This window comes from Gymnodraco acuticeps, unplaced genomic scaffold (genome assembly GCF_902827175.1).
Source record: "Gymnodraco acuticeps unplaced genomic scaffold, fGymAcu1.1, whole genome shotgun sequence".
Lineage (NCBI taxonomy): Eukaryota > Metazoa > Chordata > Actinopteri > Perciformes > Bathydraconidae > Gymnodraco > Gymnodraco acuticeps.
In genome coordinates this window covers 354,778-374,303 of record NW_022992040.1, presented here as the reverse complement: position 1 = coordinate 374,303, position 19,526 = coordinate 354,778, and the positions used below count along the sequence as shown (strand labels likewise).

General features: G+C 42.4%; 1 protein-coding gene across 2 annotated transcripts in view; it reads left to right on the top strand.

Annotated features, from left to right (window-relative positions):
* The window catches only part of antxr1d (ANTXR cell adhesion molecule 1d), a 32,235-nt gene that overhangs the window by 9,246 nt on the left and 3,463 nt on the right, over positions 1 to 19,526 (top strand). For both annotated transcript variants that reach the window (XM_034201801.1, XM_034201802.1), the window contains exons 10-17: positions 1,746 to 1,844; positions 1,983 to 2,052; positions 8,618 to 8,696; positions 8,962 to 9,057; positions 10,512 to 10,550; positions 10,684 to 10,782; positions 10,852 to 11,016; positions 11,118 to 11,198. In XM_034201801.1, the coding sequence (XP_034057692.1) occupies positions 1,746 to 1,844; positions 1,983 to 2,052; positions 8,618 to 8,696; positions 8,962 to 9,057; positions 10,512 to 10,550; positions 10,684 to 10,782; positions 10,852 to 11,016; positions 11,118 to 11,198 (728 nt within the window). The remainder of the gene's footprint in view (positions 1 to 1,745; positions 1,845 to 1,982; positions 2,053 to 8,617; positions 8,697 to 8,961; positions 9,058 to 10,511; positions 10,551 to 10,683; positions 10,783 to 10,851; positions 11,017 to 11,117; positions 11,199 to 19,526) is intronic.

Sequence of the window (19,526 nt, the reverse complement as noted above, 5' to 3'; positions counted from 1 at the left end):
GACTAAATTGTCCAAAAAAGATTTTAGTCCAGAAAACTGAATTTCGTTCACTTAATATGATAATAACTAAGATTACATTTAAAATTAGCTGAAAAAAAGACCACTGGTGTGCACATCCGCCCTGTCTCAGTGCAGCTTATGCTTTTTGATGGTAACATTGCGTGAAGGGGGGGGGGGGGGGGGGGTGTGACAGCTGAAGCAGCCACTGCACTGAGCAATAATAATAATTTGTGTTAAACCCTCCAATTAAGTGGGACACTGCAAACCACATAAACCATAAGTTAATGTGAAATAAATACAATCAAACTTATGATAATGTATTTTTATTGTTGTAATTAATGAGTGTTGTGGTTGTGTTTTCTAGAAGAATTAGGGCAGGAGGAGGGAGGAGACATGGAACATGGTTAACAGTAAATATATATTGGCTGTCTGTCATGGGGGTCTTAGTGTGTTCCTGTGTGTATACTTATCTGAGTCTAGCTAAAGAAATGACATGAGCAGTATTGACACATTGCAAGTCATTGAACAGCTGTAAATAAGCACACACTTTTATTGAAGGTTTTATCTTTCTGAGTTTGGATAACTACACTTTCTGCACAAACTAATGCTTTCAGTTGAGTAATATGTATTATCTGATAACCATATTGTATATGTAGTACATACAACTTATCCCAGTCTTTTGAGAGCTGTATTTCCATCTGCCGTGCACATCAAAACTTTTCTTCCTGGATTTCCTCCAATAGCCAATCTGCACTCTTAAACATTTTTACAGCATCTGTAAATATGTAGAGATGACCGGTAAATTGATTTTATTTTCTCCACTCAGTGCTACCTCTAGTTTGTGTGTCTGTACTTATGACTTTTCATAGCAGTGAGTGTGACCTTTAGGAAAATACTGTCACATATACACCAACATGATGTTTTTATCCAGTGATCTTCACGCTTGAGCTTTAAATGTTAAAGGTGTGGCAAACCCTCAGTTCTATTAGCCAGTATAATGCTAGAGGAAAGCTGAGTGCACAGCCAGAGACCACACACACACACAAATACCAACATGTGCACGTTCAAACGCATAATGAAGACATGCACATGCTTACACATTCCTCTGAAAAACACAAAGGCACTATACGCATACAGTATGTACACTACATTGCATACATATGCATACAGACATGTGTTAATGGTGCCATAGGTAAGGTCAGACCTACTTTGACAGTGCTGTGCTGTTCTGGGCCCTGCAGGCATGTTTTTAAGCAAGTGTTTTTTCCCCGCTCTCTAACATATGCTGGGTAGCAGCCACATAGACACTCCAGCATATGCCGGCAAGCCACTGTCAGTGCGCTTTAACAGTGCCTGGGGGAAGCTAAAGGTCAACAACACACACACACACACATATGCACACACACCTTCTGGCAACTGCATGGCACACATTTGTGAATTGCAGCACTATTAGCATTAGCACCATTGGAGCTTATTATGGCCTTTCCACACATACACGCACAAGCACACAAATATAAACAAGCGGAAATGAGGCATGCACAAGTATCACCTGCCGAAGTTGAGCACATTGGGGAAAGGAGATGCCTGCTAGCAATATTGTTCTACTTAACTGAACTAAAATAGGAAACTGATTTGTATCTTTAACCTCTCTTACATACAGCTGAAAATATGTGTTTTACTATGGTTATGTGTGTAAATGTGGATATTGCTAATAATGGTGCTTACCTTTTTTTGGTGTCCCTCAGAGCGTTTCCAGGTGGTGGTGAGAGGAAATGGCTTCCTCCATGCCAGAAACACTGACCAGGTGCTCTGCAGCTTCAAACTGAATGATACACACAGTGTGGGTAAGTTACGCAACCGTACACAAGCTTACATTTTAAGGTATCATCTGGTTTGATTTGTGCATTTAAGAAAAATGTGAGAACCAGGTTTAGGCTGCAGATGTTCTCCTATATAAAGTGTGCCTGTCTCCCCCTGTGCAGATGAGAGACCAGCTGACATAGAGGATACCTTCCTGCTCTGTCCTGCTCCTGTCGTGGATGAGGTTGGGAGGTAAGCTGCACATGTCTTTTGGCTGCCCCTGCCCCCCCACACTCATAATCAGCCATCAGTCCAGTTGCCAAGCTCTCCGCATTCAGCTGTAACGCTCTGAGCCCAGATATTTGCCAGCTGCACGCAAGTTTTGTATGGACACAGAAGAATGCTGTCCTTGAACAAATTAGGGCCAAAGTCATTGAGTGTCTGTGATCAATCAGTGTTTGTCACAGCTAACGAAGCCAGACACCAATCACAAGGGGACAACAGGAGTAGAGCCCAGGAACACGACTTAATGAGAGCCTGCTGGAGAGGACCTTCGCAACTGTGTGTGTGTGTTTGGGTGTTGTGTGATGTATCCCAATGTCTGTCTGACACTTTGGGAGAGCAAAAGTGTGAGTGGAGTCGGCGGGGCAGTGTAAAGTTTCCTCTGAGGGCTTCCAGCTTGGCTCCTGGTCTTTCAGAGCAGAAGTTTCTTGCGGGGTAGCGATGGACCGAGGCCCAGCAGCCTCCCCGGCCCCGATGCCTTCAGTCCCGTACATAATTATACACTCCGGCCCGCGGCCTCAGACACCTCCCAGTCATCATCTGTCTTGTTGCTGTCACTCAGATTTGTAGCGTGATTTGAGTTTGTCTTGTCTGCTTGTGAAAAGTACTGCTTCGAAGGGGAAGTACTGTTCAGAGATGGGGAAGAAACTACATGTTTTCACACTGTGGCAGCAGCCATATTTAAGAATCACAAACAGTATTATTTTTACCTGCATGTTATCACAGATGTGGCATGGAAATGGAAGGGAAACTATCAGAGGATATAAGTGGATCAGAAACAGTCAGCAACAATTGACTGTTTCCACTGCAGACGTTTTTACTTTGTGGAAAAAGCACAGGTGAAATTAATGCCAGTAACGATGGCTCTGTGCTCAAAGTAGCTATGAGCGTTAATGTTATTGCTAACTCCTGAGATTTTTCTACAAGGAAAAAGTCAATTTGCCTCATTTACAATCCAGCAAAAGTTGTAGCTGGTAGGGTTTTCTTGCAGGGGGTGCTGCTCCTCCTGAGAGAGGAGCAAAAATCATCATTACTCACTGCATTGGTGCCTGAAGGAGGCGTCCTTCCATGTAACAGAAAACCATTAGAGCAGAGTCAGCACTGCCTTATCATCCTAAGTGCCACTAAAGAGGAAGTCAGCTGTGAATGGCTGAAGGGCCCAGAGGAGGCCAACAGCCGGATCATGAGTTCTGGGCTGCAGTGCAACACTGACAGATAGATATGGAAATGTGAAGTGAGGTGAGTGAGAGAGGGCCACTGTACAGGCTGGACTGGTGTTTGATATAATAAACAAGTCCCTTTGTGTACTGCTGTATGCCAACACAGCGCTGTTTTAGTCTGCTGAACCAAATTCTCTTTCTCATCACCCAAGATCATCAGATTTTATATTTTAACTATTTTTACATCTGTCATTGTAAAGAAAGAAACAATTAGGTTTGAGCACAAGGCCCATTTGCATGATTTGTCTTAGGCCTTCAACATTGTCTCATGGCCTTCCTCAGTGAATACAATTACCCAGAATTAAACACAGTGTGTTTTCATAAGTTGAATTTTGAGGCAAAATATGCACTTTAAAGCTTAACTACTGAAGCCAGTAATCACAGCATCTGTCTGAGGCAGAATCATTAAGTGACTAGTAGTAAATGAAAGGCATTTATAAAACACAGGGGGAACGAATTAGATGTGTGTACCTAGAAATGTGCTACACATCAGGAAAGGAACTAATCAATCAATCAATGTTTATTTATATAGCCCAATATCACAAATGTTACATTTGTCTCAGTGGACTTCACAGTTTGTACAGAATATCAGTATGACAATACAACACCCTCTGTCCTTAGACCCTCACATCGTACAAGGAGAAAACCTCCGGAGAAAACCTCCGGAGAAAACCCACAGTTTAAAGGGAAAAATGGGAGAAACCTCAGGGAGAGCAACAGAGGAGGGATCCCTCTCCCAGGACGGACAGACGTGCAATAGATACCGTGTATAAATTGAAAATATAATACATTTGCAACATAGGTAGTCCAAATGTTTGGAAATGCATGTGTGTATAATAGGAAGATGAATCCACGAGGATATCCATCCAGGACCTATGATCCAGGACCACAGCCACAACTCCAGGGCTCGCGATGCAGGACACAGGACCGCAGGATCATCCATGACTCCGGATCCCAGCGTATATAGACACCAAAAAGAAAGACATTTGGGGAAGCTGGGTTAATCGGAACATGAGAGTACACAGGTATAGACAGAGAGAAGGAAGCAGTAAGATGTCCCCCGACAAACTAAGCCTATATCAGCTAAACTAGGGGCTGAATCTAATCAGCCCTAACTATAAGCTTTATCAAAAAGGAAGGTCTTAAGCGCACTCTTAAAAACGGATAGGGTGTCTGTCGCCCAAACACAAACTGGAAGCTGATTCCACAAATGTGGAGCTTGATAAGAAAAGGCTCTGGCTCCCATTGTACTTTTAGAGACTCTAGGAACAACCAACAACCCTGCATTCTTGGAACGCAATGCCCTAGTAGGACAGTAGGGTATAATGAGTTATTTAAGGTAAGATGGCGCCTGCCCATTAAGGGCTTTGTAGGCGAGAAGAAGAATTTTAAATTCTATCCTGTGTTCTATAGGGAGCCAATGTAAGGCAGCCAGAACAGGAGTAATGTGGTCCCTTTTCCTAACTCTGGTTAGTACACGAGCTGCAGCATTTTGAATCAGCTGAAGTGACTTGACTGACTTCTTGGTACACCCTGATAATAAGGAGTTACAATAATCCAGCCTTGAAGTAACAAATGCATGGACTAGTTTCTCTGCATCGTTTTGAGGCAAGATATGCCTTATTTTTGCAATGTTACGTAGATGGAAGTAGGCGGTCCTTGAAATTGATTTTATGTGGGCGTTAAAGGATAAATCCTGATAAAATATAACACCAAGATTCCTTACAGTCTCATTGGAGGCCAAATTAATGCCATCCATAGTTAGTATATCTTTAGATAATTTGTTTCGTAGATTCTACAATAACTTCAGTTTTGGTCGTGTTTAACATCAAAAAGTTTAAGGTCATCCACGTTTTTTAAGTCCTTGAGGCAGTCTTGAATTTTATTTAGATGATTAATTTCATCAGGCTTGATTGATAAATATAGTTGAGTATCATCCGCATAACAATGAAAATGTACAGAATGATTCCTTATAATATTGCCTAACGGAAGCATATATAATGTGAACAAAATAGGTCCGAGCACTGAGCCCTGTGGCACTCCATGGCTAACTTTGGTTTGCATGGAAGATTAATCGTTGACACGTACAAACTGAGAGCGTTCAGATAGATAGGACCTAAACCAGCCTAAAGCAGTTCCCTGTATGCCAACTAAGTGCTCTAGTCTTTGCAATAAGATATCATGATCGATAGTATCAAATGCAGCACTGAGATCGAGCAAAACAAGAATAGAGACAAGTCCCTTGTCAGAGGCTATTAGAATGTAATTTCTGACTTTAACCAGAGTTGTCTCTGTGCTATGATGTGTTCTAAAGCCAGACTGAAAATCTTCAAATAAATCATTGTTTTTTAAGTAATCACACAGCTGTTTTGCAACTGCTTTCTCAAGAATTTTTGAGAGGAACGGAAGATTAGAAATAGGTCTATAGTTGGCTAAAACCTCTGGATCGAGGTTGTGCTTTTTAAGAAGCGGTTTTATCACTGCTACTTTGAATGATTGTGGAACATAGCCTGATAATAAAGACATATTCATAATATTTAATAAAGAAGTGCTAATTAATGGAAAAACTTCCTTCAACAGCTTAGTTGGAATTGGGTCTAACATACACGTTGATGGTTTAGAAGAGAGAATCATTGAATTTAATTGTTCAAGGTTTATGGCTGAAAAGCATTCTAGTTTACTATCTAGTGTAATATTAGAACTTACGTTTCCGGGAGCTGTTGATAACACTATACTGGTCAAAGGCAAGAGGTCATTAATTGTGTTTCTAAGAGTAACAATTTTATCGTTAAAAAAGCACATAAAATCATTACTACTGAGTGCTATGGGAATAGAAGGCTCAATCGAGCTATTGGGCTCTCTGTCAGCCTGGCTACAGTGCTGAAAATAAATCTTGCATTATTCTTATTCTCATCTATTAATGAAGAGTAGTAGGCTGCTCTCGCTTTACGCAGTGCTTTCTTATATTCATTGAGAGTAATATGCCAAATTAAACGAGATTCTTCAAGTTTAGTGGAACGCCATATCCTTTCAAGTTGTCTCGACTTTTGCTTTATTTTGCGGGTTTTGGCATTATGCCATGGAGCTAATCTATGTTGTTTTATTTTCTTCTTTTTCAAAGGAGCAACAGAGTCTAATTTTATTCGCAGCGCATCTATAGCACTATCAACAACATGATCAATTTGGGGTGGTGTACATTTTGTATAAGTTTCCTCCCCTACATGCAGACATGCTATCGAGATAAGTATTGGTGGAATCTCTTCCTTAAATTTGGCTATAGCACTAACAGATAGGTTTCTGCTGCAGGAGCTTTTGACTAATGCTTTGTAGTCTAGTAACAGTACTTCAAAAGTTACTAAGAAATGGTCGGATAAAGCAGGATTATGCGGTTCGACTAATAGTTGCTCAATTTCAATACCATAAGTCAGAACAAGGTCGAGAGTGTGATTATAGCAGTGGGTTGGTTTATTTACACTCTGACAGAAACCAACAGAATCTAATATAGAGTTAAATGCAACAGTAAGGCTATCTTTATCATCGTCAACATGAATATTAAAGTCACCTACTATAATTACTTTATCTGTTTTAAGTACCAAAGTTGATAAAAACGTGTAGAGATTGCCTACTCTTACATTAGAAAGCAACATTTTCCATTGTAATTGAACAAACTTGATCTAAAATAATCATAAGCTGTTGCCCGTAAAAATGTCAGATCACATTATAGGTGAACTGCTTCCTGTTTTGGGGTTGTGAAGTCTTTGCATGAAGTCGGAGGAACTCCAGCTCCCAGCATCACCTCTTACCAAAACCCCAAAGAGACCCTCACTCACCTCCTGCTCCACCCAAGCCTTGTCGCATATAATGAAGTCATTGACGTTGTGTCACACAAATGTATGTTGACTGGGAACCTTCCGGATGCAGCTCCCCCGCCTACACGCCTACACACACCACACACACACACACACACACACACACACACACACACACACACACACACACACACACACACACACACACACACACAGGGGGCAAAGACATATATAGTGGACAGTTTAATGATTGATAGGGGCTGAGATGTATCTGTCAGAGAGGAGCTGATAGCACCGCGTCCCCTGCCTGCCTGAAAGGAGGCCTGGCCATATAATGGGAAAGGGGGGGGAGAAGTAGAAGAAAAGATGAGTGGCACCTGCACCGCCAATTTCCCCCTCTGAAGTCAGTGTCAGCATGAGTTATGAGACGAGCTACAGTGGTATGGAGAGGATACAGGAGGGGTGAGGAGGCGAAAACAGAGTCAGTGATTGAGGAAGGGAAGAAGGGGTCTCAGAAGGGAGGGACAGTGCTGAAGGGATGTAGAACAGGAAAGGCCCTCCTCCTACCATCCCCCACTCTGTTTCCTCCCCTCTGCTCTCCCTCCCCACCCCTGCAGTGACCTCCCCCCTCCTCAAATCTAAACCCAGAGCTCAATGCCCCCCTTGTCTATCCCCCCTAAAAACCATAAGAACAGCACAAGAAGCCTTTCTCAATTATTTCCCAAACCTATAACAACAATCCAGCTGCCTGCGTATCCACCTTCTTGTCTTGTTTTTCTTCTCAAGGGAGACACTACAGGCGTTCTGGCTATTTTTGCTTCAACCACATGATTTCTCTTAGTGACTAGTGAAAAGACAACATCTAAAAACACATTTGGATATTCATTTACTACACTTTGTATATTTGGGGATGTAGTTGGAGATATAGATTTCTTTATCACAGAAAGTGAGTTGGATAAAAAACGCCTTATTTGGATGTTTAAATATAAAGTTTAAGAGAAGTTGTAATACAAAAAAGATTGTCCTTATGTAAATAATCTACTCGGGAAGTTTCATGGTGATAATCTTTGTTTTTAAACCCTTCACCTGAATTACTAAACTTCATATTCCGCTCATACCTCAATCCCGTATAGTCTTTGCTTCCATCTACCTCACTCTCTGCCCAACTAAGACTAAACTTTAACTCCTGTGTCCTGTCCATGCCCTGCTTGTCTTCCTGCAATTAGCTGCAGATATCAGCCGGGATTCTGGAGAATAACAAGTAATTTAGCTGTCTGTGGTTTCCACATTAGAGTTCTGAGTCTGATCCAAACAGAAGATTCCTTCTGAGGGTGGAGAATTCCCTGACCTTTTTAAAGACTCTGGTTTTGTGTCTATGTCAGCATGCGGATTTTTGCTTTAAAGGCTGCAAGTATGGACACAGTAGATGGAGGAATGTGTTTGACACCCCGGGCAACTTGTACAGTCAGACGATACAACCAGTCAAAAGCTGTTGTTTTTTCCCAGGGTGATCTACCTGCAAGTGAGCATGAATGAGGGCCTCTCCTACATCACCAGCTCTGTCCACATCACTACCACTGAATGTGTGAGTACATCCTGTGTGCAGATTCACTTCTATCACAAAAAAACACACGATATTTCCCTCTGGCATGCAGCCTTATTTGAATAAACTTTCACCCTTATATTTTCTTTTGGTTCTTTAGTCTTCTTCTTCTCTCCTTCCTCTCTGAGCTCTCCTCTGTTGTGTCTGTCATCAGAGGAGGCTGTGAGTACTTAATTTTCACCATTTTCTCGTCCATCATCTGTAAATCCAGTTTAATCTAATTCCCGTCACTCTGTTCTATGTGCAGTTTGACGGCACCATCGTGCTGGTGTCCTTGTCGGCGGTGTTCCTGTTGTTGGCTCTGCTGATGATGTGGTGGTTCTGGCCACTCTGCTGCACTCTGGTAAGTAGAACCTCAGACTTAAGTATGCAAACTTCAAACATTGTTTAATTACCAGCAGTGTTGTGCTAGTTACTGAAAACCAGTAACTAGTTACCATTACTGGTTACTTCATTTCAAAAGTAACTCAGTTACTTTACTAGTTACTTACACCCAAAAGTAATGCGTTACTGTGAAAATTAACGTTTAGTTACGTTAGTTACTTGTAAAAAGGGCTCCCATTAATGCCCTTATAGCCTTCATTTCAGTACTGTTATTGCATTGGAGAATAATACAATCTGTTGATCAACTTGACATGCATTATATGCAATCTGGATTGCATCGATATTAGCTGGCTTTCCATTTTTGTATATTCTTTCTCCAGGTAGTTGGAAAAAGTGTTCCGTCCCATATGCCGTGTGCCGCCCGGACATGCTATCATGCTAACTAGCTCCCTGAAAGCGGGTGACTCCACTGTAGCAATAGCCTGCATGTGTTCTACAACATACCGTGCAATGGCTTTATCGACTTTTCCCTGGATAACAGTCCCTCGGTTAAAATCCAGCCGCTGTTGCTTAGGTGGAGGTGGAGTGGCGTCGGCTGAGTCTCTGTGGTCTTAGCTACTAGCTTCGTCCCAGCATGTTGTTTTGCAGATGTTTTAAGATATTTGAATTACTGGTTTGGGCAGTAGATAGGATCTTTGACCAACCAAGACACAACTTACATTTAACTAAAACGTTCTTTGTGCTCGACAAAAGTGAAATAGTGAGAATATCTCCAGGTGGATACATTTAACTAAAACGTTCTTTGTGCTCGACAAAAGTGAAATAGTGAGAATATCTCCAGGTGGAGAAACTAGACTTGAGCTCCGCCGCCGCCATGATAGTCTTGTTAGTAAACAACACAAACACGCCCACAGCCCGTCTCTGCATGTGACACAGGAAGTATCTAAGTACATTTACTCAAGTACTGTACTTAAGTACAGTTCTCATCTCTGTTCGCCTGGCTGTTGACTATATAAAAAAAACTAACGGAGTAACGCACCATGTAGTAACGGTAACTGAGTTACCGAAATGTAAAAGCAATGCGTTAGAGTACTAGTTACTGTTAAAAATAACGGCGTTACAGTAACGCGTTACTTGTACCGCGTTAGTCCCAACACTGATTACCAGTGGTGGGTAGAAAGGGAACACACACGCCTACACTGCAGACTGCATCCAAGCCTCTCCTCTCAGGATTCAGTAATGACAGTGAAAGTGTTTTGTTTTTTAATAGATAGTAACTTGTATTTTTTTGGTTTACTGTTTCTTGATATGGCACTTTAATGCAAATAAAAATTGCACTTCACATTTATTATTAACTGTTGAGGACAGTTGATATAATAAATTAAAGAGTTTTTTAACCGTTTTTGTTTACTCTACCCACCACTGTTGATTATATATCTGGCTCCCTCATGGCATTTCTTCCTTTCCCTTCAGGTGATCAAAGAACCTCCACCACCTCCTCCTCCAGAGCCAGTAAGACTTGTTTTTTCACTCATTATAACCACTTATTAGTGACATTATTGATAGGGTAGTGATGTTGTTAATATCAATATTAGTATGTTTGGGAGATAAGGTGCTGTTTCATGTAATTGCGTCTCGCTCTCAGGAGTCAGACGATGAGGATGGGATGCCCAAAAAGAGGTGGCCCACAGTGGATGCATCCTACTATGGAGGAAGAGGAGTGGGTGGCATCAAACGCATGGAGGTATGTATTCTCACACAGACAAACACACATACACTCAAAAGGATATACCTTCTAATGAGTCTTTCTTAGGTGCGATGGGGGGAGAAGGGCTCGACTGAGGAAGGGGCAAAGTTGGACAAACCTAAAAATGCAGTTATAAAGATGCCAGATCAGGAATTTGAACCGTATGAGCCCAAACCACGAAAAGCACGACGTGGACCGCAAGAGCCGAGGAAGTGGTACTCGCCCATTAAGGTTAGTCTGTTAAGCATTACCTTTACAATTACCATGTATTTTTAGGTTTTGTTTTTTATTATTAATCTATGACACTATTTCCTCTTTCTTGATCCTCTCAGGGAAAGCTAGATGCTGTGTGGTGTCTGTTCAGGAGAGGTTACGACCAAGTATCTCTGATGAGACCACAGTCTGGAGACGAGGTGAGCCAAAACTGCATTTTGACCTGAAACACTACAAGAAAAATCTGATGTGCCAAAATCAGGCATGATGACTAAAAACCAATTTGGTAATTATGTGTCATTTTGCGGATTGCCCTGTGGGTAACAACCACCTAAATATGAACCGGTTGGTACAGATTTAAGTGGGGTTTTCCATCTTATGGACGATTGAGCATCTGCATTACATGTCTGTCACATTGCATAAAGACAACATGTGTCATTGAGCAACATGCACTATCTTCAACACAGCAGCTCAGTGCGGATACTCCACACACACACTGACACACACACAGTGAGTCAATGAGCCACTGATATCGCTCTCTTAGACAAAGCTGCCATTGTTCACGCACAAGGAGCACTGTACTCTTCTGTACTGGCCTATGAGAATTGACTGGGTTTTATTTTGTTTCCAAATAACACATCACTCATGACTTTCAAGTGATAATGATAAAAACGTGTCAAACGTTGTATTATTTTAGCTTAAAATATCAAAATGCTACATTGCTGCTGCTTCTGAAAAGTCCTAAATGATGACATCACTGTGTGTGACAGGACCAGAGAGCAGAGCGGCTCTTCTTATCTAACCTTGACCCTGTGTAAGGCATCCCATACCCCACCGACATGTTTTCATGATTATACTGGTTGTCATGGTGAAACAGCTGCTCCGCTGTGAATGGTTGCATTGTGGCGTCTCATAGCAGAGGCCAAATCGCTGTTTAATGTATTGATTTGCTCTTTGAAAGGCATGATTCATCCAAACGATGTAACAGTAGCATTGATTGTGTGTCTACTGTATCTAGAGTCTATAAAACTGGTCATCTTCAATGGTTTGATCCTCTCTTTCCATCTTTGATTTTTTTTTTTCTAAGCAGAACAATTAATCTCTGTCAGAGCAGGAGTTTCCAGAGTCTTTGTCAGACACTTTCTGACGGGCTGTGTTTCAACAATGACCCCCACAATTCCCTTCACGAGTCATTAACTGAGGAAAATAAAAATGACACTTCTCCGAGCGGGGTAAAAGATGCACTTTTGTTGCAAAGCCGATAGTTGTTCAGAACTGGTGATAATAGCCATATCAGACATGAAAGACGACAAATGATTTAAGGATTTCTCTTTGACAAAAGCCAGGCTCAGATCTGAAGTCCCCACAGTAGTATTGAACATCTCTATGAAAGTGAGATGCTGCAGCTGAAAGACACACAGCAGAGCAGGAATACAAAGAGTCCAACAAGGTGGCAAAAAGCACAGCGATAACTAGCGCGGATCAGACCTCTCCACGCAGATTGTTGTCCATCAGCTCAGGAGGAGCTTGTCCTGCTTTCTCCCCACATTACTCCTACATCACTGCACCTGCAAACGGCCATCAGCGGGGCTGCCAGTTTCTGCCACACTCCAGTTTGCATCTGATCGCTCTCTACTCTGTGTGTGTGTGTGTGTGTGTGTGTGTGTGTGTGTGTGTGTGTGTGTGTGTGTGTGTGTGTGTGTGTGTGTGTGTGTGTGTGTGTGTGTGTGTGTGTGTGTGTGTGTGTGTGTGTGTGTGTGTGTGTGTGTGTGTGTGTGTGTGTGTGTGTGTGTGTGTGTGTGTGTGTGTGTGTATCAGCTCTGCATCAGCTCTCCAGAGTGAGCGTCACACAAACAGATGGGGAGTTGAAAGGCCACGAGCCATATTGTGACAGAAGAGATTCCCTTCTTTTGTCCTCAGAGCTGATGGCTCTGATGGCCCCGTCGCACAGCACAGAGCCTCACACAGGGCCATCCCTGCGTCCTCCTCACACACAAGGGCCACAAACGAGCTCAGCAGAACCTCCGCTAATACTCATCACTTCACTTAGAGAATCACTTAATTCAAAATACAAAAACAAACAGATTTCCTCATTTGCCTCTACTATCTGAGCATGCAGACAGTTCAAGTTTAACTAAGGTTGTGTGTCAAATTCAATCAAGGTGAATGGAATTTATGTTTGTGGTGTCAAATTTGTTGACAAATCATCATAAACTCATGATCCACTTTTATTTTATAGTTTTGATTAGTTGACAGAGATTGTTTAATTGTCTCAACAATTAATAATCAGCACCACTTGTTTCAAGTAAGCCGTTCAGTCGTAAGGAAAGACAATGCTGTCAACATATTTATGGGAATATTTCTTCCATAGAGAGTTATTCCACAGAAAACAGTTCACTTTATTATATCTGGCATTGACTATCAACCAGTTGGATGCACAGTAATTGTTTTCCAACTAGACTAGAGAGAGTCAGGGAGATATATCAGATAAAAAAAGTTTGGTAACTACTGATCAAGCAACACAAGGAATGGCGGATAAAACAATCAACGGTTTAATTGTGTAAATATAATTTGTCTAAGAGATTAAACACCACAAATGGGATTCACCGCTGTTGGTATGGCCAAAGAAACAGAAACAGATCACTTAAAATATATTTGGATACACCCACCTTATTCCAAGCTTCAGAGCAGCATATGTAGCCTGTGAAGTGTTTTAACTCACACATGGAGCATTTTCCTTATGTGAGTGGATTGCTGAATTGTCATGCGAAGTGACAGGCAGAGCTGTCAGGTCAGATGTGCGTCTCCACCCTGGTTTTCCTCACATTTTCTTTACTATAATGTTGTCAAATGTGTGCTCGCATCAGTTCCCTGTAAACGGCCGCAAAGTATCTGCTTTGTGTGTGTGTGTGTGTGTGTGTGTGTGTGTGTGTGTGTGTGTGTGTGTGTGTGTGTGTGTGTGTGTGTGTGTGTGTGTGTGTGTGTGTGTGTGTGTGTGTGTGTGTGTGTGTGTGTGTGTGTGTGTCAGTGTGCCGCTGTGTGTGCGGGTGCATGTGTGTTTGGGAGGGTAGGGCAAACTCTTGGGGCTCAGAAGGAGAAACGGAGGCTACACAGATGAGTGTTTTTGAAGAAAGATGCTGGAGGTGTTTTATGGGTTTTGTTTTTCTCCTAGAAAAGAGCTCAAGGGTTTGAAGTAAACAATCACCAACAGGGAAAAGTGACAGATATCACAGCCAAAGGGGTACAAGGGGAGATTGACCATCGCAAGTGGCACATTGCTGACCCCTCATCTATCGATCGAGAAGTGCAACAAATCTTCTCTTTGCAAATGTTCTAAAGCATCAACAATGTTGTGTTTTTGGTGCTCTCTTGCAGCCAGCCCCCTAACCTTTCCCTGCCTCTCTTTCCATTATTCATGACGAGGATGAGGTTTCATTCAGGCCATATGTTCTGGTGGAGGCATGCTTACAGTCACACACACACACACACACACACACACACACACACACTCATATTCATGAGCTTGTGTTCTCATCGTGTCCATATGCTCTCACTGGTGTAGTGCTGCTGCTCTGCTGCTCACAAACTGGCCTTTTCACCACGGCGGGGCGACAAGACCGAAGCAGTCACCCCCCCAACTGGGCGGACCCCAATCAATTACACACCCCTCATACACACACACACACACACACACACACACAAAGGCCCCCTCAAAGCTACTGATGCTGCAGTCCTCTTATTGGCCCCTGTGTGACTTTAGGGCCTCTCTGTTTAATAAGGTGTTATAATCAGACCACCAAGGGTCTGTGACACCGGGACCTACTCTACATCCTTCACACACACTGAGCAAGACGTGTGTGTGTGTGTGTGTGTGTGTGTGTGTGTGTGTGTGTGTGTGTGTGTGTGTGTGTGTGTGTGTGTGTGTGTAGGGGAAACCATCAATGAGAACAATAAGAGACGCGTTCCATTCTCCCTGACTTGTAAATTATGTAAAACACCAAGGGGCCTCTGTTAACTATTGTGGGGATATTGAAATCCCCTCTTTACATCCCAACAAGTCAACCACATAAGAGACATAAACCACTTTCTGTTCTGCATCAAGAGAGGCCAAGTCACAGCAGAGGCTCCTGCAGAAGAGGAGGGGAAATGGGTAAAGCTGTAGACTGCAAAAACATGTGTGTGTGTTGTTGGAGATTTAAAGGGATAACTGGTCCGCTTTTCAAATCTCCGCGCGTTCCTATGAAGCTGGTTATAATACAGGAAGGAATCCATATCTACAAAGTAACCGTTAACAATAATCTACTTTAATGGCAATATGACAATGCAATACAATCATTACAATACAACATGATATATTACAGTTATATTGCAATGCTTAAGGAGTAATGCCGGCTTACTCCTGCTCTAGTCCGCATACTGCAGAGCTACTTTCACCCGAGCGCAGCATGTGAAGAAGAGGCCGAACGCCAGGGATCCACCGGAGATATACCAGAGTAAGAAGGAGGGGTTTGGTGTTAGGTCAGCTGGTCATCTTTTCAGGTCATCTCATTGGGAGACGCAACGCAGCAGGAAACCAAACAGGCTCACTTTACAACCAAAGGTCTCAAGGCCTGCATACCTACACCTCCCCCACAGAGCCATAAAACCCTGTTTACTCCAACCAGCCCAGAATGTTTATAGCCATTTGTAGTCCTTACATTTATGAAAGGATAAAACAGAGAAATCAATATAAAACACAAACACAGGTATTGTTTGAACAGTATTCACTTAACTGCTACTATTGATAAGCACCAGAGAAACCCAAGGGACCTCTCTTAACATCACAAACACTGCAGCTAGATCTAAGTTGAATGCAAATCAGGACATGCTCTCCCCTTCCCCCATCTTCCTTTGTCCTCAAAAACACATGTCAACAGGCCCCAAATGCAGCTCACAGTTTTACCCAAATTATTCTCATTTTAAGCTTATCCATAGTTTGCTAACATGAATAAATACAAATATAACTCTACAAATCCCCCTTTTTATCTCCTTCTCCAGAGATAAACTTAGACAAGGCATTTTGAAATATACCCACGGTCATTCTTTTCTACTGTGTCCGTAAATCCATCCGAAGCTGGTATTCAGAGTACTTGAAACCTTCATGGAGACCGAACACCACTTTCCATGGCAGTGAAGGAACCATGAGGGGGTAGCTGAGTGCTAGAATCATCAGCCCCCCCCCCCCCCCCGAGGAATAGCCCACAAGGACAGCTAATAGGGAGGGGGAGATGCAGCTTTCCCTTCACGGGTAGAACTGATCAGAGCAAAGTAGACTCCTCTGCTGCGCCGTCCCGGCTTGCCGTGTCTTTGTCTCCCCAAATCCGCTGACAGCAGCTTCTGGGCTGCCTGCTAGAGAGATGTCTTCCTCCTCCTCGTCCCGCTGATGGCGGCTTCCGGGTCGATGCTGTAGAGATGTCTCCAGGGTCCTCCTTCTCCGGCCCGCTGATGATGCCTCCCGGGTCGTCTGCTGTAAGGATGTCTCCAGGGTCCTGCTCCTCCAGTCTGCTGCTTCCGAGTAGTCCACGTCTGCCAGGGCCACGTCCGTCCTGATGTCGTCCCCTGGTCCTAGTAGGTGGTTTCCCCGCCGCACACTGGCTCCCGTGGTACGAGCTGTCCCCCTTTTCTCCCAGGCAGACGGCATAAGAGGTCCGCTGGGTCACTCGGTCGGGGTCGGAGAGCCTGGGGTTGAGCCACTTTGTCCTCGTGCTTCTCGGGTCCCCCTTTTGGCGCCGGTGACCTGTGTGGAGAAATCTGATACAACTCCCTCAAGCCTACGCTCAGCTGTTTTGACCCACTTGGAGCCTGTTGGTGGGGTGTCTTGAAACAACAGCCGTCTGTGAACAGGTTTTCCAAATTAATTGTAGACCTCCTATCTGCCAGTGCAGCTTCAGAATCTTAATACTTGGACTGTGCCAACTAAATAAGAACCTCAACATCTTTAGGTAAACTAAATAACATATTTCAATAGCTCTGAATTTCTGACAAGCATCTGTGTTTATTTTTAAATGAAATCCTATTTAAAATCCAAATCTAATATGAACTGCTAATGTTTCTGGTAAAGAAACACACTAATGTTATGGATTCAAAAACAACCAAAATCACGATACTAACAAAGTGAATGATTTCCTGGTGATACTGCTTCTACCTGTCAGTGCTTAGATATTATCAAGCTGAAAAAATGAATACAGAATTCCAACAAACTGTCATCAAATGTCTTTCTATTATAAATTTAGATGAAATCTATATCCCTATAATGACCTAATAATAAAGTATATGGCTCTTACTTCTTTACCAGGCTAGTTACAGGATGTTGTCTAAATTAAATTCTGTCTCAATACACTACTATGTTTTAGCTTTAACTGTAATATGTTCTTTCTACATTTCAAACCTCAGTTGCTCTAATGTCTGTTAAAATATTACAAAATTGTTTAACTATCACAGGTCAACTTCTTCGGTTTCACAGTAGCCCCTTGGCCACTGCTTCTTTGTTACCTGTTATAATTCAAATCAATATTTAGAAACATCTCAACATTCATCAAACAGTATCTTATCCCCAGATATGGAGCAGGTTAATTACATTCAATGCTCAATCCTTAAAAAATGTAAATTGTGAATTTTACAGCCATGTTGACATTTATACATTATACTTACTCACTCCCCCTTTTTACACATGAACTCATGTGTAACAAAAGCCTGTAATGGGAGGGGAACAACAACTGTCAGGTAATTGGTTAGGAACATAACGAACATTATTATCATTATTTCCACAGTGAACACTTCAGTGAAAAGAAGTGTTCCTCTCCGTCCTTCAGGCCTAAAAGAAACAGAATCTTCAGCTTTTACATTTGCAAACCGCCAACTCATGTGAGAGGAAAATATCACATGTGCGGTTTCCCCTTTTTGTGGAATTTTTAGGAAACCTCTCGTTTCCCTTGGAGCTCCAAAATAATATGTTAGTCCAAAAACATGCTTGGTTAGTTATTGTTTTAGAATCATGCAGTTACACTGATCACATGCCGGCATACATTCACACTCACACTGTCTGGTTGTCATGTCAAGTTTGGTCAGGTTCACCCCAGAGTCAGTCATCCACAGTGCCTTGTCAAGTTACACTGTCGGTCAGGGTCAAAGGTCAGTTGGTCTCCGTCTTTTTTGGCCATGTGTCGTGCTCTGCAGAGACTTTGACATTTCAGCATAGGCCAGTATCCTTTGTCTACAAAAATATGTCACGATTTCAACTATAATTTTCAAGATGATTCTCACTTGTCATTGGGACTTCCGCCTCCCACTTTTCCTGAAACTTGGTACAAAACTCACTTCCTTCGAGTACCACTACTAATTAAAATGTCTAATGATCTATTTCAGAAACTTTTGTACAATAACTATTATCTTGAGTCAAAACATTACTAGGATCTGTGTCGCTCTGCATTTCATAGCTCATTATAATTCTGGTCTACTTAAAAAACAATGATAAACTCTTTAGCAGTGTGTGGAACCTTGGGTGTCCGAACATGCAACAATTACTCCCTCCTTTATCAAGGATTTAAAACCGAAGTCTGGTAATAACTATGCCACAATGGTGAAATCAACACTTTAGATTGGAATTTAATATGTGGCTTGGCACTAGCCATTAATACAAACAAAGATTTGTCCTATAGAGTGGTTCCTAAAACTATCCTTTAATGGTGATCAATATTGTAACCAATGAGATCACTACTTTATTCACACGTGAATAAAAATGTCTTAAAGAATGAATTGTTAACATGATGAAAATATTGAAGAATATGGTTCTACTCTGTCAGTGTGTTTTAGGATGATTATCATTTTACTTTAATAGTTTCCTCTTTACTGCTATTTTTAATTTACCAAATGATTAATAAATCTTTCTGTCTTTATGAAGTTAATTCAAGTTATTTAAATGTGCGTTTCGTGAATAAGTGTGTTTATGTGTAACTCACTCATTCCCGTTCTCCTTTCCTCCTCCCCTGGTTTCTCAAGCCGTGACCCCGGCCTCCTCACTTCTAATCGACCATGCCAACTCCTCTGATTCTGTCTTCTCTTCAGTCCATCAGCTGTTGAATCCATCCGCTGTAACTTTTGTAGGCCGCCATTGGCCCAGTCACATCTGCAGCCCCATCATGCCACTGTTGTTGCACTCCTCCTTTACAGTCTCTCTGCTGTTTTTATGGAGGGCGGATTCTGCTCTCATGTCCTGTCTGAGGGGCTGATGAGAGTATCTCTCTGTATGTCAGCATGCTGGTTTGGTTCTGGATGCCACAGGTGGAGATAGTTCTGGCTGCAGTCTTGATGTAGTCTTGTTGTTGTTGTTGGTTCAGCTCTGGTTCTCTGTCTGTACGATGGAGAAGGAGGAGTCTCCTGTTGGGTTAGGTCTCGTTGTCTGCTTGGAGGGTCGGGATCAAAGCCTTTCTAACTCAGAGGGGGAGTCCAGGCCCCGGTACACATTACCTATAAGAAGTCTAGCACACTGA